Consider the following 24,984-nt stretch of genomic DNA (forward strand, 5'->3'; position numbering starts at 1 on the left):
GAATGATGCCTCTAACTGAAAAGAGAAGAATAAAGAAAACTGACACCAGGCAGAAAGAAAAGAAGGAAAAATCTATGAGTGGAAACTTCCAATTTATATGCTCAGAGAGATAAGAAAATACATTAATGTCGCGACCCCTTGCCCGCAAGGAAGACGCAACTCAGGAATCTTCTTCCAGCAGTTTATTCAGGCCTTTGATATTTCTTCTACTACTCCTCTTGCATGCCCCTCCCAGCCTTAATAAAGCATCTCAAGCCCCAATGCAAAGCCGCCACGTGGAACTTTCTCATAGGGTGTTGAAAAACCATGTGCCAACTCTCCCAAATAAGGAGTTGTTTATCACAAACCACAGCAGAGCCAGCGCCATCTTGTAATGGCGACCATAGTCTGCAAAAGCGGCAGAAGCGGCTCACCACACATTAAATCCATGAAACCAGCATTGCCTGATTTTTTAAATGGAGCTTTAAAATAACAAAATTTGTCTTGAAAATTAAAATCATGAGAGACAAATTACAAAGATAGAGGGATCTATAGATACAAATATAAATGTAGATATATAGATTATCAAGACAGAATGGAAACATAATGAAAAAGAACAGGGAAAGATAAGTGTCTTAGAAAGTTAATTCATTCAGAAGGTTAAAAATTGAACTGAGAAAAGTTTCAGAAAATGAATATATTAGAGTAGAAAAAATGTTCCATGATTAAAGACTGTCGGTGTTCAGATTCAAAAGACTCACTTTGTGCCAGCACAATAGATACATCATTATGAATTTCAGAGTAATGATGTTAAATGAAAATCTCAAAAACTCTCAGGAAAAAAAGATATCTATCACATACACACAGATGATCAGAAATCAAGCAATCATTAAAATTATTAGCTGCAATATCAGAAGCTGGAAGACAATAGAAATACCTTCAAAACTTGGAGGAAAATATTTGCCTAGATTTCTTTGTATAGCTAAGATAGAGATATGCAATAAATCAAAGTATTCTACATCATGCATCTTTTCTTTGGAAGCTACTATAACTTCAAATCTTCATTTTGATGAGGTAAAAAGAAGAGAGAGATAAAAATGCACAAAATGGCAATTCAAAAAGAAAGAGAAGGATGTCAAGAATGAGAGACAGGTTACAAATCTAGAAACCAACCACTTTTTATTGGATCAGGAAAATGGAGAGGTCTAGGAAGGGTGTTTTCAAGATGGAGGTGGGATGAAAATCATAGATTTTCTCCTATGTTTGAACATATTGAGAGCCACTTTTTATTTCTGGAATAGAGTTTGGGGATGCAGGTGATTATGTATATGAAGGGAGTGGAAAATTTTTGAAATATTGAGGCAATTATTAACTCCAGGAAAAAAAAAGGTAGTTCAAGAAGGGAAATATAAACATTATAGTGCTGTGCACTGAACAGCTGGGAATACAATTTGAACATAACAAATCATATAAAATTATTTAGCCAAGAATTACATTACAGTTATTTGGGAAGATAAGTTCATGATAAAGAAAAGGGTACTTGTGTGCATACATATGTGAATATCACATATTAAGAAGGCATAAGAATTTAAAATTCTTTTTTTAAGGGGGGACTGGGGACTGAGCTCAGGAGCACTTGGCCACTGAGCCACATCTTCAGCACTATTTTGTATTTTATTTAGAGAAAGGGACTCACTGAGTTGCTCCTGACTTTTGCTGAGGCTGACTTTGCACTCAAGATCCTCCTGCCTCAGCCTCCTGAGCTGCTGGGATTATAGGTGTGTGCCACTGTGCCTGACTTAAATCCTTTTTTAAAACAAAAATATCAACTCAGCAATTAGGCATAAAAAGAAAAGTTTTCACAGAAACTACTCCAAGATTTAAAATATTCACCTCTGGGGAGCAAAACGAAGGGTTTGTAAGGAGTGGGATAGTGAATCTCTGTTTTCCATTTCAACCCTTGAACACTTATTAGTTTTCTGTGACTTCTGTAATAAATTACCATAAAGCTGCTGGTTTTAAACAGCAGAACGTTATTCTCCCACAGTCCTGTGGTTAGAATGCCAAAATGGATTTCCCTGAGCCAAACCCAAGGTGTTGGGAGGGCTGTGGTCTGTCTGGAGGTCCTAGGGGAGAATTTGTTCCCTGCCTCTTCTGAGTTCAGGTGGCTACTGGCACTACCTGGTTTGTGGCTATGTCACTCCAATCTTTAAATCTCTCTCCACTCCATCATCACAAGGCTTTCTCTCTGGGTATAAAATCTCCCTCTCCCTTCATCTTATAAAGATACATTTAGAGCTCACCTGGACACCTCTTTAATCATGATCCTTAATTTAATCACGTCTGCAAAGACCCCTATCCCAAGTAAGATGACATGCACAGGTTCCATAGATGGGGCTGTGGGGATTATTCCTTAGCTAACTATGAACATTTTAGAAACATGTCAGTACATCTCTATATGATATATTAATTAATTAAAGGAAAGAAGGTATTTCAACATTTTTACTGTGATTATCCTTGGAAAGTTCTGAGAGGTTTTCCGTGGCCTCTCTAACGTGGTCTTGCATTTCCAGCATACATGAGTCGTGTAAAATGTTAATTTGTGAGTGGGGAAAAAAAGAGGCAAGGAGAAATATTTCATGCTTTGGCCAATCTGCATTTGCAGCTAACTGGTTCCAAGTTTTCCGTTTCAAATACAAACCCCAGGCAATTCTCCAGTGAAGTGACACTGACATTCACGTTGTTCTCTGGAAGACATATGTGTGTTGCAAACACACGCCTCCTGGAAGCCAAGACCTCAGGGGCTAGAGGGAGATTTTGTGGGGTTTCAAAACTGAAAAGAGTACTTTTAAACCCAATCTAGAGAGTCCTTTGCTCTCAGACGCACAGCCTATCTGCTTCCCAGCATTTAGCTTTTATCTATTTTTCTCCGACTGGCTGAACCCCCACATGAGAACGTGAAAGTTGAAAGGGACTTGAAAGATGGTTGGGTCTAACAGGATACAGCTGAGTCCAGAGGATTCCAGCGACGAACGGATGATTTCCCAGGCAATGGAGACAGGACGTGGACCTGGGGCTCCTGATTCTGGATGCCCAGAGCACCTAGGCTCTTCTTTAGTCCATGAATCTCTACCCTTTGCTTCTCTGTAATTTAGGAAGTCCTGGCACCTGCAAAGAACAGGAAGATGAGAAGACGGAGTGACTTGGGCTCAGGGGAAAAATAGAAAAGTGTGCTGGAGAGTTGGTAGTACTAAAAAGCCAGGTCTGGATGAAATCTAGGATTTTTATCCAAGTCAAAAACCTGAGGCCAAGAGGACCAATGGAGCTGTGGGGTGAAGATCTGAGCCTAGAGCTTTGACCTGGCCCCTCTAGCTCGGGAGAAGAACAGAAGCAGGACTTCCCAGGAATCGTGGGCTCTGAGGGGCACCCTGAGTCTAAAACAGAACAGTGAATAACACTGAGGGGTAGGCTCAAGGCTCAGATCCCTATCATGCCCTCCCCTGCCTAAAGCCTTCCATAAGTTTTCATTTCAGTTAATTAAAGTCAACACACATTGTCATGATGCACCAAATGGCTCCTGTCTCTCCAGCCTCAGCTCCTCTCACTCTGGGAGGCATCTGGCTCCCGCTGTCCCTCAGCGGTCAGCCCCCACCTCCACCCATACTTCCCCGCTGTCCCTCAGCGGCCAGCCCCCAACTCCTCCCATAGTTCCCGGCTGTCCCTCAACTGCCAGCCCCCACCTCAATCCATAGTGCCCTGCTGTCCCTCAGCGGTCAGCCCCACCTCCACCCATAGTTCCCCGCTGTCCCTCAACAATCAGCCCCACCTCCATCCATAGTTCCCCGCTGTCCCTCAGCGGTCAGCCTCCACCTCCATCCATAGTTCCCCGCTGTCCCTCAGCGGTCAGCCTCACCTCCATGCATAGTTCCCTGCTGTCCCTCAACGGTCAGCCCCACCTCGACCCATAGTTCCCCGCTGTAATTCAACAATCAGTCCCCACCTCCACCCATACTTCCCCGCCGTCCCCCAGCCCTCAGCCCCACCTCCAACCATAGTTCCCCTCTGTCCCTTGGTGCTCAGTCCCCACCTCCACCCATAGTTCCCCGCTGTCCCTCAGCGGTCATCCCCACCTCCACCTATAGTTCCCGCTGTCCCTCAGCTGCCAGCCCCCACATCCACCCATAGTTCCCCGCTGTCACTCAGCGCTCAGCCCCACCTCCACCTAAAGTTCCCCGCTGTCCCTCAGCGACCAGCCCCCACCTCCACCCATAGTTCCCAGCTGACCCTCAGCGGTCAGCCCCAGATCCCCCCATAGTTCCCCCCATAGTTCACCCCTGTCCCTCGGTGCTCAGCCCCCACCTCCACCCATAGTTGCCCTCTGTTCCTCAGCGGCCAGCCCCCACCACCTCCCATAGTTCCCCGCTGTCCCTCAGCGGCCAGCCCCCACCTCCACCCATAGTTCCCCGCTGTCCCTCAGCGGCCAGCCCCACCTCCACCCATAGTTCCCCGCTGTCCCTCGTCGCTCAGCCCCCACTTCCAACCATAGTTCTCTGCTGTCCCTCAGGCGCCAGCCCCCACCTCACCCATAGTTCCCTGCTGTCTCTCAGCGGTCAGCCTCACCTCCACCCATAGTTCCCCGCTGTCCCTTGGTACTCAGCTCCAACCTCCTCCCATAGTTCCCCGCTGTCCCTCAGCTGCCAGCCACCACCTACACCCATAGTTCCCAGCTGTCCCTCAGAGGTCAGCCCCACCTCCACCCATACTTTCCCGCTGTCCCTCGGCGCTCAGCCCCCACTTCAACCCATAGTTCTCCACTGTCCTTCGGCCTCAGCCCCCACCTCCACCCATAGTTCCCCGCTGTCCCTCAGCGCTCAGCCCCACCTCCATCCATAGTTCCCCGCTCTCCCTCAGTTGTCAGCCCCACCTCCAAACATAGTTCCCCGCTGTCACTCAGCCATCACCCCCACCTCCACCCATAGTTCCCGCTGTCCCTCAGCAGCCAGCCTCACCTCCACCCATAGTTCCCCGCTGTCCCTCAGCAGCCAGCACCCACCTCGAAACATAGTTCCCCGCTGTCCCTCAGTGGTCAGCCCCACCTCCACCTAATGTTCCCCGCTGTCCCTCAGCGGTCAACCCCCACTTTCTCCATAGTTCTCCGCTGTCCCTCAGCACTCATCCCCCACTTCCTCAATAGTTCCCCGCTGTCCCTCAGCGCTCATCCCCCACCTGCACACATAGTTCCCCGCTGTCCCTCAACGGTCAGACTCACCTCCACCCATAGTTCCCCGCTGTCCCTCAGCGGTCATACACACCTGCACCCACAGTTCCCCGCTGTCCTTTGATGCTCAGTCCTCACCTCAACCCATAGTTCCCCGCTGTCCCTCAGCGGTCAGCCCCACCTCCACCTATAGTTCCCGCTGTCCCTCAGCGATCAGCACCACGTCCAACTATAGTTCCCCGCTGTCCCTCAGCTGCCAGCCCCCACCTCCACCCATAGTTCCCTGCTGTCCCTCAGTGGTCAGCCCCACTTCCACCCATAGTTCCCCACTGGCCCTCGGTGCTCAGCCCCCACATCCACCCATAGTTCCCCGCTGTCCCTCAGCTGCCAGCCGCCACCTCCACCCATAGATCCCCGCTGTCCCTCAGCGGTCAGCCTCACCTCCACCCATAGTTCCCCGCTGTCCCTCGGTGCTTAACCCCCACCTCCACCCATAGTTGCCGGCTGTCCCTCAGCGGCGAGCCCCTACCTCCTCCCATAGTTCCGAGCTGTCCCGCAGCTGCTAGCCCCCACCTAAACCCATAGTTCCCCGCTGCCCCTCATTGACCTGCCCCCACCTCCACCCATAGTTCCCCGCTGTCCCTCAGCGGTCACCCTGCACCTACTACCATATTTCCCCGCTGTCCTCAGCGGTCAGCACCCATCTCCACCCATAGTTCCCCGCTGTTCATCAAGGCCAGCCCCCACATCCACACTTAGTTCCCCGCTGTCCCTCAGCGGCCAGCCACCACCTCCACCCATACTTCCCCACTGTCCCTCAGCTGCCAGCCCCCACCTCCACCCATAGTTCCCTGCTGTCCCTCAGCAGTCAGCACCTCCTCCACCTATAGTTCCCCACTATCCCTCAACAACCAGCCCCACCTCCACACATAGTTCCCCGCAGTCCCTCAGCAGTCAGCACCTCCTCCACCTATAGTTCCCCACTATCCCTCAACAACCAGCCCCACCTCCACACATAGTTCCCCGCAGTCCCTCAGCGGCCAGCCTCCACCTCCAACCATAGTTCCCCACTGTTGCTCAGCGGTCAGCCTGAACTCCACGCATAGTTCCCCACTGTCTCTCAGCGGTCAGCCCCACCTCCACCCATCCTTCCCCGCTGTCCCTCAGCAGCCAGTCCCTACCTCCACCCATAGTTCCCCACTATCCCTCAGCGGTCAGCCCCACCTCCACCCATAGTTCCCCGCTGTCCCTCGGTGCTTAACCCCCACCTCCACCAATAGTTCCCCACTGTCCCTCAGCGGTCAGCACATCCTCCACCTATAGTTCCCCCGCAGTCCCTCAGCGATCAGCCCCACCTCCACTGAATGTTCCCCGCTGTCCCTCAGCTGTCAGCCCCCACCTACACCCATAGTTCCCGCTGTCCCTCAGCGACCAGCCCCCACCTCCACCCATAGTTCCCAGCTGTCCCTCAGCGGTGAGCCCCACCTCCACCCATAGTTCCCCTCTGTCCCTCGGTGTTCAGCCCACACTTCCTCCCATAGTTCTCCGCTGTCCTTCAGCGCTCAGCCCCACCTCCACACATAGTTCCCCACTGACCCTCAGCCATCACCCCCACCTCCACCCATAGTTCCCGCTGTCCCTCAGCAGCCAGCCTCACCTCCACCCATAGTTCCCTGCTGTCCCTCAGCAGTTAGAACCCACTTCCTCCCATAGTTCTCCGCTGTCCCTCAGCGTTCAGCCCCAACTCCACCCATAGTTTCCCGCTGTCCCTCAGCTTTCAGCCCCACCTCCACCTAAGGGTCCCTGCTGTCCCTCAGCGGCCAGCCCCCACTTCCACCCATAATTCGCCGCTGTCCCTCTGTGCTCAGCCCACACCTCCACCCATAGTTGCCCGCTCTCCCTCAGGCGCCAGCCCCCACCTCCACCCATAGTTCCCCGCTGTGTCTCAGCGGTCAGCCTCACCTCCACCCATAGTTCCCCGCTCTCCCTCAGCCGTCACCCCCACCTCCACCCATAGTTCCCGCTGTCCCTCAGCGGCCAGCCTCACCTCCACCCATAGTTACACGCTGTCCCTCAACAGCCAGCCCCCACCTCCGTACATAGTTTCCCGCTGTCCCTCAGCGTTCAGCCCCATCTCCACCTAATGTTCCTTGCTGTCCCTCAGCGGTCATCCCCCCCACTTCCTCCCATAGTTCCCCGCTGTCCCTCAGCGCTCATCCTCCACCTGCACCCATACTTTCTCGCTGTCCCTCCGTAGTCAGCCTCACCTCCACCTATAGTTCCCCCTGTCCCTCAGCTTTCAGCCCCAGCTCCACCCTTAGCTCCCCGCTGTCCCTCAGCGGCCAGCCCCCACCTCCACCCATAGTTCCCGGTGGTCCCTCAGCGGTCAGCCTCACCTCCACCAATGGTTCCCCGCTGTCCCTCAGCAGTCAGCTCCACCTCCACCCATAGTTCCCGGCTGTCGCTCAGCTGCCAGGCACCACCTCCACTCATAGTTCGCCGCTGTCCCTCAGCGGTCACCCTCACCTCCACCCATAGTTCCCCGCTGTCCCCCGGTGCTCAGCCCACAACTCCACCAATAGTTCCCCGCTGTCCCTCAGCGGGCAGGCCCCACCTCCTCCCATAATTCCCTGCTATCCCTCAGCGACCAGCCCCAACCTCCACCCATAGTTCCCCGCTGTCCCTCAGGGGTCAGCCCCACCTCCACCTACAGTTTCCCGCTGTCTGTCGGCGCTCAGCCCCACTTCCACACATAGTTCCCCGCTGTCCCTCGGCGCTCAGCCCCCACCTCCACTCATAGTTTCCCGATGTCCCTCAGAGCACAGCCCAACTCCACACAAAGTTCGCTGTCCCTCAGTGACCAGACCCCACCTCCACCAATACTTCCCGGCTATCCCTCATCGGTCACCCCGCACCTCTTCCCATATTTCCCCGCTGTCCCTCAGCAGTCAGCTTCACCTCCACCCATAGTTCCCGGCTGTCCCTCAACGGCCAGCCCATACCTCCTCCCATAGTTCTCCCCTGTCCCTCAGCTGCCAGCCCCCACCTCCATCCATAGTTCCCCGCTGTCCCACGGTGCTCAGTCCCCAGCTCCACCCATAGTTCCCCGTTGTCCGTCAGCAGTCATCCCCACCTCCACCTATACTTCCCCGCTGTCCCTCAGCGGCCAGCCCCCACCTCCTCCTATAGTTCCCCGCTGTCCCTCAGCGGCCAGCCCCCACCACCTCCCATAGTTCCCTGCTGTCCCTCATCAGTCAGCCCCACCTCCACCCATAGTTCCCCACTGTCTCTCAGTGCTTAGCCCCCACATTCACCCATAGTTCCCTGATGTCCCTTAGCTGCCAGCCCCCACCTCCACCAATAGTTCCCCGCTGTCCCTCAGCAGTCAGCCTCACGTCCACCTATAGTTCCCCGATGTCCCTCAGCGGTCAGCCTCACCTCCACCCATAGTTCCCCGCTGTCCCTCAGCGGTGAGCCCCATCTCCACCCATAGTTTCCCGCTGTCCCTCAGCCATCTCCCCCACCACCACCCATAGATCCCGCTGTCCCTCAGCGGCCAGCCCCCACGTCCACCCATAGTGCCCCACTGTCCCTCTGTGCTCAGCCCGCACATCCACACATCGTTCTCCGGTGTCCATCAGCAGCCAGCCCCCACATCCACCCATAGATCCCCGCTGTCCCTCAGCGGTCAGCCTCACCTCCAAACATGGTTCTCCGCTGTCCCTCAGTGGACAGCCCCCACCTCCACCCATAGATCCCCTCTGTCCCTCAGAGGTCAGCCCCACCTCCACCCATAGTACCCGCTGTCCCTCAGCGGCCATCCCCCACCTCCACCCATAGTACCCGCTGTCCGTCAGCGGTCAGTCTCACCTCCAACCATAGTTCCCTGCTATCCCTCAGCGACCAACCCCCACTTCCAACCATAGTCCCCCACTGTCCCTGGGTACTCAGCCCCCACATACACCCATAGTTCTCCGCTGTCCCTCAGCTGCCAGCCCCCACCACCAACCAGAGTTCCCCGCAGTCCCTCAGCGGTCAGCCTCACCTCCACACATAGTTCCCCACTGTCCCTCAGCGGTCAGCCCCACCTCCACCCATAGTTCCCCTCTGTCCCTCGGTGCACAGCTCCCACGTCCACCCATAGTTCCCCGCTGTCCCTCAGCTGCCAGCACCCACCTCCACGCATAGTTCCCCGCTGTCCCTCAGCGGTGAGCCTCACCTCCACCCATAGTTCCCCCCTGTCCCTCAGCGGTCATCCCCACCTCCAACTATAGTTCCTCGGTATCCCTCAGTGGTCATCCCCACCTCCACCTATAGTTCCCCGCTGTCGCTCAGCGTTCAACCACACCTCCACCCATAGTTCCACACTGTCCCTGGGTACACAGCCCCCACCTCCACCCATGGTACCCCGCTGTCCCTCAGCGACCAGCCCCCACCTCAACCCTTAGTTCCCCCCTGTCCCTCAGCATCCAGCCCCACCTACACCCATAGTTCCCCGCTGTCCCTCAGCGACCAGCCCCCACCTCAACCCATAGTTCCCCGCTGTCCCTCAGCAGTCACCACCCAACTCCTCCCATTTTTCCCCGCTGTCCCTCAGCTGTCAGGCTCACCTCCACCCATAGTTCTCCGCTGTCCCTCAGGTGCCAGCCCCCACCTCCAGCCATAGTTCTCCGCTGTCCCTCAGGTGCCAGCCCCCACCTCCAGCCATAGTTCCCCGCTGTCCCTCAGTGGCCAGCCCCACCTCCACTCATACTTCCCCGGTGTCCCTCAGCGGTCAGCCCCAGATCCCCCCATAGTTCCGCACTATCCCTCGGTGCTCAGTCCACACATCCACCCATAATTCTCCGCTTTCCCTCAGCTGCCAGCCCCAACCTCCACCCATAGTTCCCCGCTGTCCCTCAGCCATCACCCCCAGCTCCACCCATAGTTCCCGCTCTCCCTCAGAGGCCATCCCCCACCTCCACCCATAGTACCCCGCTGTCCCTCAGGGGTCAGCCTAACCTCCACCCATAGTTCCCCGCTGTCCCTTGGTGCTCAGCCCCCACCTTCACCCATAGTTCCATGCTGTCCCTCAGCGGTCAGCCACACCTCCACCCATAGTTCCCCGCTGTCCATCGGTGCTCAGTCCCCACCTCCACCCATAGTTCCCCGCTGTCCCTCAGTGGTCATCCCCACCTCCAACTATAGTTCCCCGCTGTCCCTCAGTGGTCATCCCCACCTCCACCTATAGTTCCCCTCTGTCCCTCAGCGGTCAGCCCCAACTCCACCCATAGTTCCCCACTGTCCCTCGGTGCACAGCACCCACCTCCACCCATAGTTCCCCGCTGTACCTCGGTGCTCAGCCCCCACCTCCACCCATAGTTCCCCCCTGTCCCTCAGCGGTCATCCCCTCCTCCAACTATAGTTCCCCGCTATCCCTCAGTGGTCATCCCCACCACCACCTATAATTCCCCGCTGTCCCTCAGCGTTCAACCACACCTCCACCCATAGTTCCCCACTGTCCCTGGGTACACAGCCCCCACCTCCACCTATAGTACCCCGCTGTTTCTCAGGTGCCAGCCCCCACCTCCACCATAGTTCCCCGCTGTCCCTTGGTGCTCAGCCCCCACATCCACCCATAGTTCCCCGCTGTCCCTCGGTGCTCAGCTCCAACTCCACCCATAGTTCCCCGCTGTCCCTCAGCAGCCAGCCCCCACCTCCACCCTTAGTTCCCCCCTGTCCCTCAGCGGCCAGCCCCCAACTCTTCCCATAGTTCCCCGCTGTCCCTCAGCTTCCAGCCCCCACCTACACCTATAGTTCCCCGCTGTCCCTCAGCAGTCATCACCCATCTCCTCCCATTGTTCCCCGCTGTCCCTCAGAGGTCAGGCTCATCTCCACCCATAGTTACCCGCTGTCCCTGAGCGGTCAGTCCCACCTCCACCGATAGTTCGCCTATGAACCTCAGCGGTCAGCCTCACCTCCACCCATACTTCCCCGCTATCCCTCAATGGTCAGGCCCACCTCCACCCCTACTTTACCGCTGTCCCTCAGCAGTCAGCCTCACCTCCACCCATAGTTCCCTGCTGTCCCGCAGCGCCCAGCCCCCACCTCCACCCATAGTCCCCCACTGTTCCTCGGTGCTCAGCCCCCACATCCACCCATAGTTCTCCGCTGTCCCTCAGCTGCCAGCCCCCACCTCCAGCCATAGTTCCCCGCTGTCCCTCAGCGGCCAGCCCCCACCACCACACATACTTCCCCGGTGTCCCTCAGCGGTCAGCCGCAGATCCCCCCATAGTTCCCCACTGTCCTTCAGTGCTCAGCCCCCACCTCCACCCATAGTTCCCCGCTGTCCCTCGGTGCTCAGTCCCCACCTCCACCCATAATTCCCCGCTGTCCCTCAGCGGTGAGCCCCAGCTCCACCTATAGTTCCCCGCTGTCCCTCAGCTGCCAGCCCCCACCTACACCCATAGTTCCCCGCTGTCCCTCGGCGGTCAGCCTCACTTCCACGCATAGTTCGCCGCTGTCCCTTGGTGCTCAGCCCCCACCTTCACCCATAGTTCCCCGCTGTCCCTCAGCTGCCAGCCCCCACCACCACACATACTTCCCCGGTGTCCCTCAGCGGTCAGCCGCAGATCCCCCCATAGTTCCCCACTGTCCTTCGGTGCTCAGTCCCCACATCTACCCATAATTCTCCGCTGTCCCTCAGCTGCCAGCCCCAACCTCTACCCATAGTTCCCCGCTGTCCCTCAGCCATCACCCCCAGCTCCACCCATAGTTCCCGCTCTCCCTCAGAGGCCATCCCACACCTCCACCCATAGTTCCCCGCTGTCCCTCAGCGGTCAGCCTAACCTCCACCCATAGTTCCCCGCTGTCCATTGGTGCTCAGTCCCCACCTCCACCCATAGTTCCCGGCTGTCCCTAAGCGGTCAACCCCCCAATTCCTCCCATAGTCCCCCGCTGTCCCTCAGCGCTCAGCCCCCACCTCCACCCATAGTTCCCTGCTGTCCCAAAGCGCTCAGCCCCCACCTCCACCCATAGTTCCCCACTGTCCCTTAGCGGTCGGCCTCACCTCCACCCATAGTTCCCCGCTGTCCCTCGGTGCTCAGTTCCCACCTCCACCCATAATTCCCCGCTGTCCCTCAGCGGTGAGCCCCAGCTCCACCTATAGTTCCCCCCTGTCCCTCAGCTGCCAGCCCCCACCTACACCCATAGTTCCCCGCTGTCCCTCGGCGGTCAGCCTCACTTCCACGCATAGTTCGCCGCTGTCCCTTGGTGCTCAGCCCCCACCTTCACCCATAGTTCCCCGCTTTCCCTCAGCTGCCAACCCTCTCCTCCACCCATAGTTCCCCGCTGTTCCTCAGCGGTCAGCCTCACCTCCACCCATAGTTCCCCACTGTCCCTCGTGCTCAGCCCCCACATCCACCCATAGTCACCCGCTGTCCCTCAGCTGCCAGACCCACCTCCACACATAGTTACCCGCTGTGCCTCAGTGGTCAGCCTCATCTCCACTCATAGTTCCCCGCTGTCCCTCCATGCTCAGCCCCCACCTCCACCCATAGTTCCCCGCTGTCCCTCAGCGGCCAACCCCCTCCTCCACCCATAGTTCCTCGCTGTCCCTCAGCGGCCAGCCCCCATGTCCTCCTATAGTTCCCCGCTGTCCCTCAGCTGCCAGCCCCCACCTCCACCCATAGTTTCCCGCTGTCCCTCGGAGGTCAGCCTCACCTCCACCCATCGTTCCCTGCTGTCTCTCATAGGTCAGCCCCACCTCCACCCATAGTTCCCCACTGTTTCTATGTGCTTAGCCCCCACCTCCACCCATAGTTCCCCGCTGTCCCTCAGCGGTCAGCCTCACATCCACCCTTAGTTCCCCGCTGTCCCTCAGTGGTCAGCCTCACCTCCACCCATAGTTCCCCGCTGTCGCTCGGTGCTCTGTCCCAACCTCCACTCATAGTTCAGTTAACATTTATCAAGTGACTACTTAGGTCAGCCTTGCATTGATTTGTCACTTTGGCCCTGCTAAGAACACACTGATGTCAGGATTACTAAACTCATTTTACATGTGGAAACTGAGGCACATAAATTTTAAGTAACTTACCTAAGGATGTACAGTGAGTGTAAGAACAAGGATTTGGCCCCAGGCCTAACTGACTTCAAAGTCTGCACTCAACTCATGGGAATAGAAAAGTAGCCAACCTGGAAAAACTATTCTAATGAGCCAACAACAGGAAGACATGTACACCAAGGGTCAAGTTTAAACAAAATCAAGTATATTATCTAACTTTTGTCAACCAAAATCATAATTGCATGATGGTTGCCTGAGGAAGCATGTAGCGTGGTCACAAAATGGAATTTTTCTCTAGATGAATAAACTGGCCCAATCAGGAACACAAGTACTCATCCCTTTGCTGGAAATAGAAGATATGAGTTTGGGGAATGGATGGGGAGGAAAGAGAAAAGTTCTCTATTCTGTCTTCTTTTTCATTAAAACTTTGCAGAGAAAGTACATCAAATCATTTCCTCCCTCCTCAGTAACAAACATGGGGCAGAGACCACAAAATAATCAAATCCATCCAGAAAATACTTTCCAAGGGAAATAATAATCTCAAATCACAGAACTTTGGCAGGCAAGAGAGATTTGGAGGAACATCAAGATAATGATATTGGTCAGCAAATTAGATACAGCACTGCAATCCAATAAGAAAGCAAAATCCAATGCTAATGTGACTGGCAAAGTTTCCCAAGCCAAGGTATCTGCTGCACTGTAGGTCGGGAGGCAGGGAAATTCCTGCTCACAACCCAGGTGGGTCCCACATGTAACACAGCACTTGGTTTAAACCTCAGTGCTGCCGAGTCCTCAACCTCAAAGACCCTGGGAGGAAGAGAGATGCAGTGGGGAACAACTTGAGGAGAAGAGATGAGATCAGAGAGTCAGCCACCCTGAACATGGCCATGAACAGGGGTAGACAGGTCCTGGGTGAGGTGGACCAAGGAAAGGAGGCTGAACATTAAGGACACAATAGAAACGGCGACACGATTCTCTGAACTATAGAAAGGATAAGGCAAATAGGCGACGAATGGCCAAGATGCACTGGGAGCTTGCAATGTCACTCTGCCCAATCCCTGCTCCTGTTTCGAGGTTGTACCCATGTCCTCCTAGACAGAGGAATACCATTTCACTTCCTTAAAGGTTTTCTTTGAAAGCAATTTTGTACCTTTGCTCAGGGACTTAAATGAATTTCTTATCATGCTTAAATACAGAGAAAAGCTTTCTTGGATCAAACTCAAATCCTTCCTTCTCAACTTAAACTTTTCTACAGACTTGCAAAGAGAATTGTAGATCCTTAGCATCTTTCATGTAAAACAAAAAAACAAACAAACAAACAAAAACTCCATTCTTGGGCTGGGAATGTGGCTCAAGCGGTAGCGCGCTCGCCTGGCATGCGTGCGGCCCGGGTTCGATCCTCAGCACCACATACCAACAAAGATGTTGTGTCCGCCGAGAAATAAATATTAAAAATTCTCTCTCTCTCTCTCTCTCTCTCTCCTCTCTCACTCTCTCTTTAAAAAAAAAAACTCCATTCTTAATTAAGCGACCATTTCATTTGTGCTCTCTCAAATGAAACAATCTTTGTTTCTCAACTTTCTTTCATGCCCCTGGCTTTCCAACTCTCTGAATATTTTTTTTTTGCTTTGTTGAAGAAGAAAAAAAAAATTTTTGAAAACTTCAAAAAAATAAAGAAATAAAGGAACTTAAAAAGTTGTATAGCTCTGCCATTAAGGACCAAAACATGTGTCCAAAAAATGAACCATGACATCCTTCTATACCACAGTTTCTTAGCCTACATACTGTTTACACTTTGGACCAGATAACTCTTGAGTGTGTGGGGGATAGAGGATCATTGTAGAATGTGTAGCACCTCAAGCCACCAGGTGCCAAGGGCACTCCACCCAGTTGTTACAACCAAACAGATCTTGAGATAATGTTAAATACCTCCTGAGTTGGGTGGGGGGTAAAGTCAGAGTCAAGACTATCTAGTGCAATCTGACTCTTTCCCCTGATGGTGAAGCCTCCGGTATGTCCCAGGGCCTAGCAGGGCAAGATCCAGAGGGACTTGTCCTCCAATTCCAGCACAGAGCACTTCCAAGAGAGGTGGAAAGAGCCACACTCCTTCCATTCACAAGCCTGGCTGGAGGCTGACTGGGCAGGCCAGTGCTCTGCAAAGTGCAGATGAGAGAACCAACGGAGCTCTTCTTCTTTCCTGCCTCTGTAACAATATGGGGCCAGATTGACCTTTCTCTTTCAGGGGGCTTGTATTCTCTAGCAAGCTCACTTGGGGAGTATGGATGTCAACGTCAGGAGGAAAACCCTCCCCACCAGGCCTGGGGCTTGGCCCCTCAGTCCCTGCAGCACCTCACTGCCATCACTGGTCCAGCCCGGCTCCTCAGGCAATTACTAATGAAGGTGATGCTGGTGCCATGGAGCACTCCTGTAATCCCAGTGGCTCAGGAGGCTGAGGCAGGAGGATGGCAAGTTCAAAGCCAGCCTCAGCAAAAATGAGGTGCTAAGCAACTCAGTGAGACCCTATCTCTAAATAAGGGTCTGAAGGTGCTAAGCATCCAACACTTGCCACAATTAAATTGTTCAAAATAGCATGCGGGCATTCTCAATGCCATAAATTAATTTCCATCAGTGTCCACAGGCTGTGTGGCACTAAACTCACTACAAAAAGCTCTGGCGCTGGTGGCTCTGCCTGAGCTGTCACAGGACCAGTTTCTTGCTCTAGAAAGGCTCAGAGTCTTGCTAGATGGCACACCAAGAAAACAACAAAAACCAATCAGTCGGGCACGGCAGAACCACACGGGGACTGTCATCACCGACGCCAGGAGTGGAAAAGGGAACTCTGGCCTCTGCCTCTCACTCACTAGGTCACCTACAAGCCTGACAGTTAAGAACACCACATCTCAGCAGAAACCTAAGACTTGACATTCAAATGCAGCCAAGTACCACCAACCCCCGTCAAATACGAAGAAAATTCACATTTTACTGTTGCTATTAATAATGATGTATCTGATTAGTAAGGTGCTTTTTACTCTCAATAACCTTTTCAATTTCCCACCCAGGTTATTCATCTAAACAGAGTAGAGAAAACCTGGGTTAATCATCATTTCATAATTTGAGGCAATTACTAATGAAGGTGATGCAGGTACCATGGTCACGCCTGTAATCCCAGTGGCTCAGGAGGCTGAGGCAGGAGGATCGAAAGTTCAAAGCCAGCCTCAGCAAAAGTGAGGTGCTAAGCAACTCAGTGAGACCCTGTCTCTGAAGAAAATACAGGGCTGTGGATGTGGCTCAATTGGTGGAGTACTTGCCTTGCCTGCATAAGGCCCTAGGTTCAATCCCCAGCACCACCAAAAACAAAAAAAAAAAAAAGAAAAGAAAAGAAAAGAAAATACAAAATAGGGCTGGGGATGTGGCTTAGTGGTCAAGTGCCCCTGAGTTCAATCCCCAGTACACTCCCCTAGGAAAAAAAAAAAAGAAAAGAAAGAAGAAAGAAGGTAGTTACCTCTTCAGGATTATAAGTGAGTCTTTGGTCTGGATGTCTCACATTTGGTTACTCCAGTGAGGACCTACTGTTTGTAGTACATGTTCACACACAGTAAATGAACACACCCTTGTGATTTCCAGCGAGAAATCATTATCAGACATGAACACACAACACAGCAAGGTCAAGAGCAAACCCTAGTTTTAGATGAATTCCTTTACAGTCCCAGATCTTTCAGCACTGTATTTAAGAAGCTTTTATTCAGTGTGTAGGAAATAATTTCTACAGACACATTATTTTCACCAAAATATAAAATGGATTTCAAGTCACTTTCCTGGTGGGAAAAATTAATCCATATGTCTTTGCTTCATTGACAATTTAATCACTGGCGAGTGTTTTATAAACCATCATTTGGAGATGATGAGCCTGTTCAGTCTTAAAGAGCTTGGGGAAAACTTAAGGCTTTCCTTTTTTAATATGGTAATTTCTGTTTGGAAGTAATGTAACCACCATTTATTAAGGTTTAGAAAAAAAGAGAAAAACACACATAATCCCATAATCCTAACAAAACATTTGGGGTTATCCCCTTCCAGTAGTGGATGGGCATTTTTAATAAGAAATGCTTAGTAGAAGCTGAAGAAAGTTAATCTAATCAGAATTTCAGGAAAAGGACTAAGTGCTTAAGTCGCCACAGAAAATCAAAGCATGAAATAGCCCAATTTGGAAGGAACATTTTGAAATTTAGGAAAACCCCACTGGCATCCCATCTTTTCTGCCCATAGCATAGTAAAGAAAGTCTCCCCCACCTCTGTTACGTACTCTAGCTCCCTCTTCTCTCTTCTTTGGCCTGACTTTTTCTTCCTTTTCCTCCAACCTGTCCCATTTTGACTGTATACAATCACAAGACCCACAGTAGGTGTTTGAGCACACCCAGGGGTCCCTCTACCCTGCCTTCTGCTGCCACCACCATTGCTAATATTGAGAAAGTGCAAGTTCCCGGGCCCTGCCAGGGTTTAGCTTTCCCCCAAGGCAGGATGCAGAATAAGCCTTGCAGAAGTCTCTTCTACACAGTACAAAAATTAAGTCACCAGTTGGCCACTGAATTCACTATAAACAACTATTATAATAACTGAATCATCTGGAATGAAAGCCCAAAAGATAAGGATGAGCTAGGGATAATCCATCAAAACAATCCAAACCTGTCCTTCCGCACAAAACCAACACTGATGTCCCCCAAGTCCCTTTTCAATCCTGTATGCCAACATGAACTGGCTGAGTAATGCCCCCATGTCCATCCAGGTCTCCACCCTCCATCGTAGCAAAAAACAACCTCAGACATGAATTTCCTTTCTTCTTCATTCCAGGATCTTCTGTGCACCATGCTTCATTCCACAAAACAAGAAGATAATAATATATGGCAGAAGAAATTAGAACAGTCAGACCTTTCTAGAATGTGTTTTAGATCCAAGAATGTCTTGTTACACATGCTACCATTATTCCAGCCACTGCTACAAACGAAGTCTGAATCCCCAGATATGTTGGGGGTGATTGTGTCAGGCTGATTGCCTGTCTAGACTTAATCTACTTCTCTCCCTCTCCTCTCCTCTCCTTTCCTCTCCTCACCTGTCTCCCTCTTTCCAAAACCCTTCCAAACATATTTTTTTTTAAAATAGAGTGGAAATGCCAATGTGTAAATAAGTACAACATATGCCTAAAAATACTCAGGGATTTAAATTACAGAAAGGAGTATGTAATCTGATATTCCAATAAGTGAAATACCACAATTCAGCTCTCTGAAAAGAACAAACATCACATTGTATTGAGGTTTTCATGACCTTAATTCTTCAAAAAATGTTATCAGATATATCTCCCTTGACTCTGTCATCTCTGAGTATATTCCCCAAGCCCTTCTATCTGTACACTCTTCCTCCAAAAATATCGCAGACCCTATATTCTTGGAGTGCCCATAAATTGCCTCTTCTGGTTCCTGACTAATCACTCAATCACAATATTCTCACTTGCGGCAGGTGTTGGGTGCGGGGAGACAGAGGGAGGGAACCACAGAGAGTTTTACACTTTTCTACAGTTTTATATCATTTCTATTAATCTTTTAATCTTGTGGCTACGAGGCAGTGTGCACAGACCAAGAATCTCTAAGAGGTCCAGTCTCATGCTCCATTTTCAGATGAGAAAACATTCTACAGAGCAAGTGCCCTGTCCATGGTCACATCTACACGTCCCTCCTAACTTTCATTCTCCCCAGCCCCAATGTACCCTAACCTTGCTTAATTAATCAGCCATAAAAAAAAACCATGAAAGAAATCTGATCACTCACAGAGACATGGATGAACCTGAAGGACATTACATTAAAGTGAAACAAGCCGGATACAGAAAGGTTAGTGCCACGTGATCTCCCTCATGTGAAATCTCACTCACAGCTGATCTTGTGGAAGTAGAGAGTAGAAGGTGGGGAAGGGTGGGGAGAGGGCATGGAAGAGGGTAGTCAACAAGCACAAAGTCACAGGTAGGAAGAACAAGATACTGTGGTTTTTTGCATAGGAGGATGAGTTACAATAATGTATAGAATATTTCAAAATAGCTAGAAGAAAGGATTTTAGATGTTCTTATCACAAAGGAATTATAAATATTTAAGGCAATAGGTATGCTAATTACCCTGATTCAGTCATTACACAATATATATGTGAATTGAAACATCACCTTGTATCCCAGAAATATATACCATTATTATGTGTCAATCATAAATAAGAAACTGGAAAAATGAATTCAAACCCCACAGCTGCAGAGCTGAGATGCTTAGATTGTATTTGCAGGACTGTCAGTCCTAAGGAGAACTGGACAGGAGGTCCCCTGGTTCATTAACCCAGAAGTCTCAGCTGAAAAAAGGAGAAAATAAATAGCAACCAGAGCAGATTTTCAAAACCTTTCCCTGTGCACAGGATTTGCAGTAAGTAGGCAGCTGGGCTCATCCACTTGGAGAGTCCCACAGCAGGTGCGCTGGGTGCTTTTTCTCAGGAATCTGAATCAGCAGACTTTTGGGGAAATATACATTAAATGGAATCAATGTACCCCGTCACTCTGACAGTTCAGAGATCAGGGAAACCCAGGTCCTGGAAGCAGGGACTAGCACTCCACAGGCTGGTCCTCCACTTTAAAGGCTGAGTTATTGATCCTTTTAAAAAAAAGACAACTCTGCAGTCCAGAGCTGTGACAGCAGAGCTGCAGAAGGGCCGAGCTGCCTTTCTTTCTGCTGTGTTTGCATTAAGCATGGCGAGGAGTTTTTCCCAAAGGCCTGGTTGATAGGAACAAGGATGAGGAGACGCTCTGGTTAGGAAGTGATGTTAAAAACTATGAGCTGAGGAACTCAAAAGAATCAATGGCTGGCAGAAAACTCTTCCCAGTGAAGAACCTGGAAGAGAAGCAGCTGAGGGCCCGGCTCTGTGCATTTCAGCGTGAGAATATTCCCAGGTGATCACAGTTCCCATTTCCGGCCCCAGTCCCATTCTTTTTCCAGTTCATGCCTGCACTGGAGCATCTATGGCAGGTCACTCTGGAAGGTCATGTGTCCTGCATTGGTACATCTATGGCAGGTCACTTCCTCACCCACAAAACACTCCCCCAGGTACAAATAAGGGACCTTAAACCCTGGGAAGATAAGGGGTTCCAGAGTCCTCTGAACTTCCAGGCCTCCTTAGTGCAGTCACTCTCTTCCCAGTCCTCTCAGGTCAGGCAACAGGAAACTGCCCCTACCGAAGGGACCACTACCAAACCAAAGCTTCCTTCTCTATGGGAACCCCAGATGCAGGGGAAAATTTCATCAGAAGCCACAGTAATAGTGGCTCCCACCCACTGAGGACTGACAATGGACCTAAAGTGTGTTAAGTGCTGTGTATCTTTTTGCTCATTCCATCCACACAAGGGCCCCCCAAGAAGTGGGAATTAGCCCTCGTTGGGGGAATGAGGGGAAAGATGTTCATAACAATTAAATAATGGATCCAAGCTCAAATGCAAAATAAAACTTGAAGGAAAATAAGTGTTGGCAAGGATACACAGAAGATTGAACTATGTCACCAACAATGCAGCTACTTTGGAAATCAGTTTAGCATTTCCTCAAAAAATCAAACATGAAGTTATCATATAATTCAGCAATTCCACTTCTATGTACATACAGAAACAGAAAAAGTTCATTCACACAAAAATATATACACAAATGCTCATAGCATGGTCATTGATAATACCAAAATGTGGGACCAACCTGAAAGCCCAATCTTCCATTGAGGAATGGATAAGCAAAATTATATATATATAATCCCTACAATGGAATATTATTCAAATTTGAAAAGGAATGAAGAAGTATTGATACACACACCAAGTTACCAAATACAAACTCTGGAGAAGTCATGCTAAGTCAAAGATGTCACACACAAAAGGCCACATATCAGATGATGCTATTTATATGGAAACTCCAGAATAGGCAAAGACATAGAAACAGAAAGTAGGTTAGTGTTTGCTTAGGCCTGAGGGAAGGGGGAATAGGAAGTGCCTGCTAGTAGACACAGGATTTGTTTGGCGGGTAATCAAAATGTTTGGGAATTAAACAGTAGGGATAGTTGTACAACCTTGTTAATTTACTGAATACCACCAGCTGGATGCCTTAAAGAGTGAACTTTATATTATGTGAATTTCATTTTTGTTACGATTTGGATGTGAGATGTCCTCCCAAAACTCAAGTGTGAGATATTGCAAGAAAGTTCAGAGGGGAAATGATTAGGCTGTGAAAGCCTTAACCTAATCAGTGAATTAATACCCTGATAGAAATTAGCTGAGTGGTAGGGTGTGGCAGGAGGAGGTAAAAATTGGGGGCGTGGCTTTGGGGTATACATTTGTATCTGGTGAGTAGAGACCTCTTTGCTTCCTGATCAACATGTGAGCCACTTCCCTTTGCCACACTCCTTCTCCATGTTGTTCTGCCTCACCTTGAGCTCCGAGCAACAGAGCCAGCTGTCTGTGGATTGAGACCTCTGAAACCGTCAGCCCTTAAGTAAACTTTTCCTCCTCTGCAGTTGTGCTGGTCAGGTCCTTAGTCACAGCAGCAAAAAAAAAAGCTGGCTAAAATAATTTTGGTAGACAACATTTAAATGAAAAAGAGTAAGGTGGTACCAAAAAAAGTGTGGGCAGGAGTTATGTCCAGGTCCCTCTCAATCTAAAAACATAAAAAAGCAATGTAAAACAACACTCTAATAGGCTGTGAAATCACTTTCTGAGTCAATAACTATTCAATGAGTGTCTACTGTGTGCCAAACTAAGAGCTCGGGTGACAGACATGATCTAAACAGACGTGATCCCGAAGCTCTCAGCACTTAGGGTCTGGTGATGAGTGCAAAGAGAACTGTTTGAAAGTGCAAAGAGAATAGACCCTTAGAGTGCTATAAGAATGCAAACAGGGGCATCAACCCTCGTGGGGAAGGGGATCAAGAAAGGTTTGGGTAGAAGGTGATGATCTCTGTGTCTCCTCAGGATGAATCCTAGGTAACTGGGCCAAGATGCCAGAGGAGTAGAGTTAGACTGATCCCTGGTACGTAGCAGGAGCTCAGCGGAATGTCTCAACCAGGTGAAAGCCCAGCCGGGCACACACTATCTGGTAAGAGCAGAACACAGAAGAACGTCCAAGTAGAGTTTCTGTGACTGAATCCAAAGATGTCGGGTCCTAGGTAAGTAGACAAGTTGAGGCTCCTGGGGTAAGGGGCATTGGTAAGCCTGTCAAAAGGAGTTTGGACTTCACCATAAGGCTATGGGGAATCACCAAAGGGTCTTGGCTGCTTGTTTCTGTTAGGGGTTTCTGAAAGACCAGATATAATCAAAGAAGATCAAATAAAGTCTCTTTGGAACATTCAGGTGGGCTCAGGAACAATCCGGAGCTGGCTGAAAAAAAGAAGTGACAAATACTTATGGCTTCTAAGATGAGCAGCCTATCCTTTCCCTAGGCGGGGAGCAAGGGTGTATAATCCAGAATACCAGGCTACAGACAACCCAGGGCATTTCCCAGGACCTAGGGAAACTAGCACTGCTTTACCCACTCTAATCTGACCGATCATGGAAGCCCAGCCTTGCAATGTGTCTCTTCTGGTGTCTGACTCAGGACAGCATATGTCCTTCCAACAGGCTGGCTCAGTGATGGGCAGCTGTGCCCACTGACGGACATGGTCACAGAGTGTCAACTGGTAGGATCTGTGGACCCATCAAGAAGAGAGATCCTAGCCAGGCGCAGTGGTGCATGCCTGTAACCCCAGTGACTCAGGAGGCTGAGGCAGGAGGATCGAAAGTTCAAAGCCAGCCTTAGCAAAGCGAGGCGCTAAGCAACTCAGTGAGACCCTGTCTCTAAACAAATACAGAATAGGGCTGGGGATGTGGCTTACTGGTACCCCTGAGTACCCCTGAGTTCAATCCTTGGTCCCCCCACTAAAAAAAAAGAAGAGAGATCTGGGGGCACAGAGCTCTGGGCAGGAGGAAGGAACCTGGTGTCTCCTGTGCAGCTACTGAGGGCCAGGCATGCTGCTTCCATCTTCTCAGCCACTTTCTGGAAAGCTATTTATTGTTCTCTGGAAAGCTATTTATTATTTTCATTTCACAAATGAAAAGGCTGAGACTTGACAATAAGTCATTGTGTCAGATTCAGGGACCAGGCTCAGATGGAAACTGTCAGCCCGCTGACTTTGACTCTTGGGGCTCTCATGGCTTGCCTTTCTTTTTCTGTTTTCAGATTTGGGGTCCGAAGAGTAGAATACATATAACACATGTCTCCATTCAATGCATTCTACTGTCAAAAGTCACTGCAAGACAATTCTATTGTACTGTTATGTGTGTGTGTGTGTGTGTGTTCTCATCTTCATCCTTGATCTGACTTCCATTTCTCTATTTTTACCTCCCCGATAGAACCCATTCTAATGTGATGGATATATTTGCTTGGATAACTAGAGGTCCTGACTGGTGTGGAGGGCTGGGGTTACTTACTTTACATTAATAAGCAGCACATATAGAGCTTGTGTTTAAGGCAAGGGGGTGCTGTTAAGAACCACGTGCACTACTGCAGGACAAGTGGGATACCCGGATTCCTGCTTGGGGGAATAAGCTAGGTGACACTGCTCATTGCTCCACAACTACTGGGAGTCAAATTGGCAGGACAGTAGGTTTTGTTCAAAGCCAGCTTTGAAGGAAGATAGAGGAAATTTTTTGTTTCTAAATTTCCATCTTCCTGGCTTTGAGGTGAGGAAAGCTTTAAAAAGAGAAGAGAAGGAAAAATGGGACAAAAGGCAGAAAATACACACATGCAGATTTCTTTAGCCTGAGCTAGACAGGCCAGCAGGAGGTGATCTCCACTCAGCTCCCTTGGCATCTGTCAGGGCAGGGTGGGAAGAGGGCGTCATGGTTAAAGCCTCTATCTCAGCAGGAGGAAGTTGTCCTGGATTTCAGAGGGGCCCTTAATTTCAGTCTGTTTCACATGCACCAAGTGCCACTTGTTTGTTCCCACAGCAGTGACATCTAGGCAGCAAACTATCACAAACAACACTGCGATGGACATCTTCATCCACATCTCCAGACGGACCTATGCAAGAACTCTTCTGGGGTGGGAACACAGGTGTGAGACCGCTGGTTGTGGTGAGTCTACTGTACTTAAATTATTACTCAAGCAGCCTGCACCCATTAAGCATGCGTGTTCCTACTTCCCTTCATCCTTACAAACACTAAATACTCTCTAAAAAGATAGGTCTAAAGCAACCTGTCATTTAAATTTTCTTTTCACTTTCCACATTTTTATTAGTGCTTTATAGTTGTTCATATTGATGGGATTTGTTGTTATATATTCACACATGCACACAATGTGGCAACATAGTTTGAACATTATCACTCCCCAGCACATCCCCCTCCCTCCCCTTCCCTTACCCCTTGGTCCCTTTCCTCAACTGACCTCCATTTGATTTTCATGAGATCCCCACCCTTTCACACACACCTTTCTTTTCCTTTTTCCTCCCTAAGCTTCCACATATGAGACAAGACATATGGCCCTTGACCTTCTGACTTTGGCTTATTTTGCTTAATGTAATGGTCTCAAGGCCCATCTATTTTCCTGCAATTGCCATCATTTTATTTTTCTTTATGGCTGAATAAAACTTCATTGTGTATGTTGATGGGCACCCAGGCTGGCCCCATAATTTGGCTATTGTGAATGGTGCTGCTAACATCATGGCT

At 50.4% G+C, this 24,984-nt stretch overlaps 1 protein-coding gene across 1 annotated transcript in view; it reads right to left on the reverse strand.

Annotated features, from left to right (window-relative positions):
* Positions 1-1,109: 1,109 nt before the first annotated feature.
* Positions 1,110-24,984, reverse strand: part of LOC144252763 (flavin-containing monooxygenase 5-like) — a 59,825-nt gene continuing 35,950 nt past the window's right edge. The window contains exon 8 of the mRNA XM_077794877.1: positions 1,110-3,147. Coding sequence (XP_077651003.1) covers positions 2,895-3,147 — 253 coding nt within the window. The 3' untranslated portion in view covers positions 1,110-2,894. The remainder of the gene's footprint in view (positions 3,148-24,984) is intronic.

Source organism: Urocitellus parryii, unplaced genomic scaffold (genome assembly GCF_045843805.1).
Source record: "Urocitellus parryii isolate mUroPar1 unplaced genomic scaffold, mUroPar1.hap1 Scaffold_59, whole genome shotgun sequence".
NCBI lineage: Eukaryota > Metazoa > Chordata > Mammalia > Rodentia > Sciuridae > Urocitellus > Urocitellus parryii.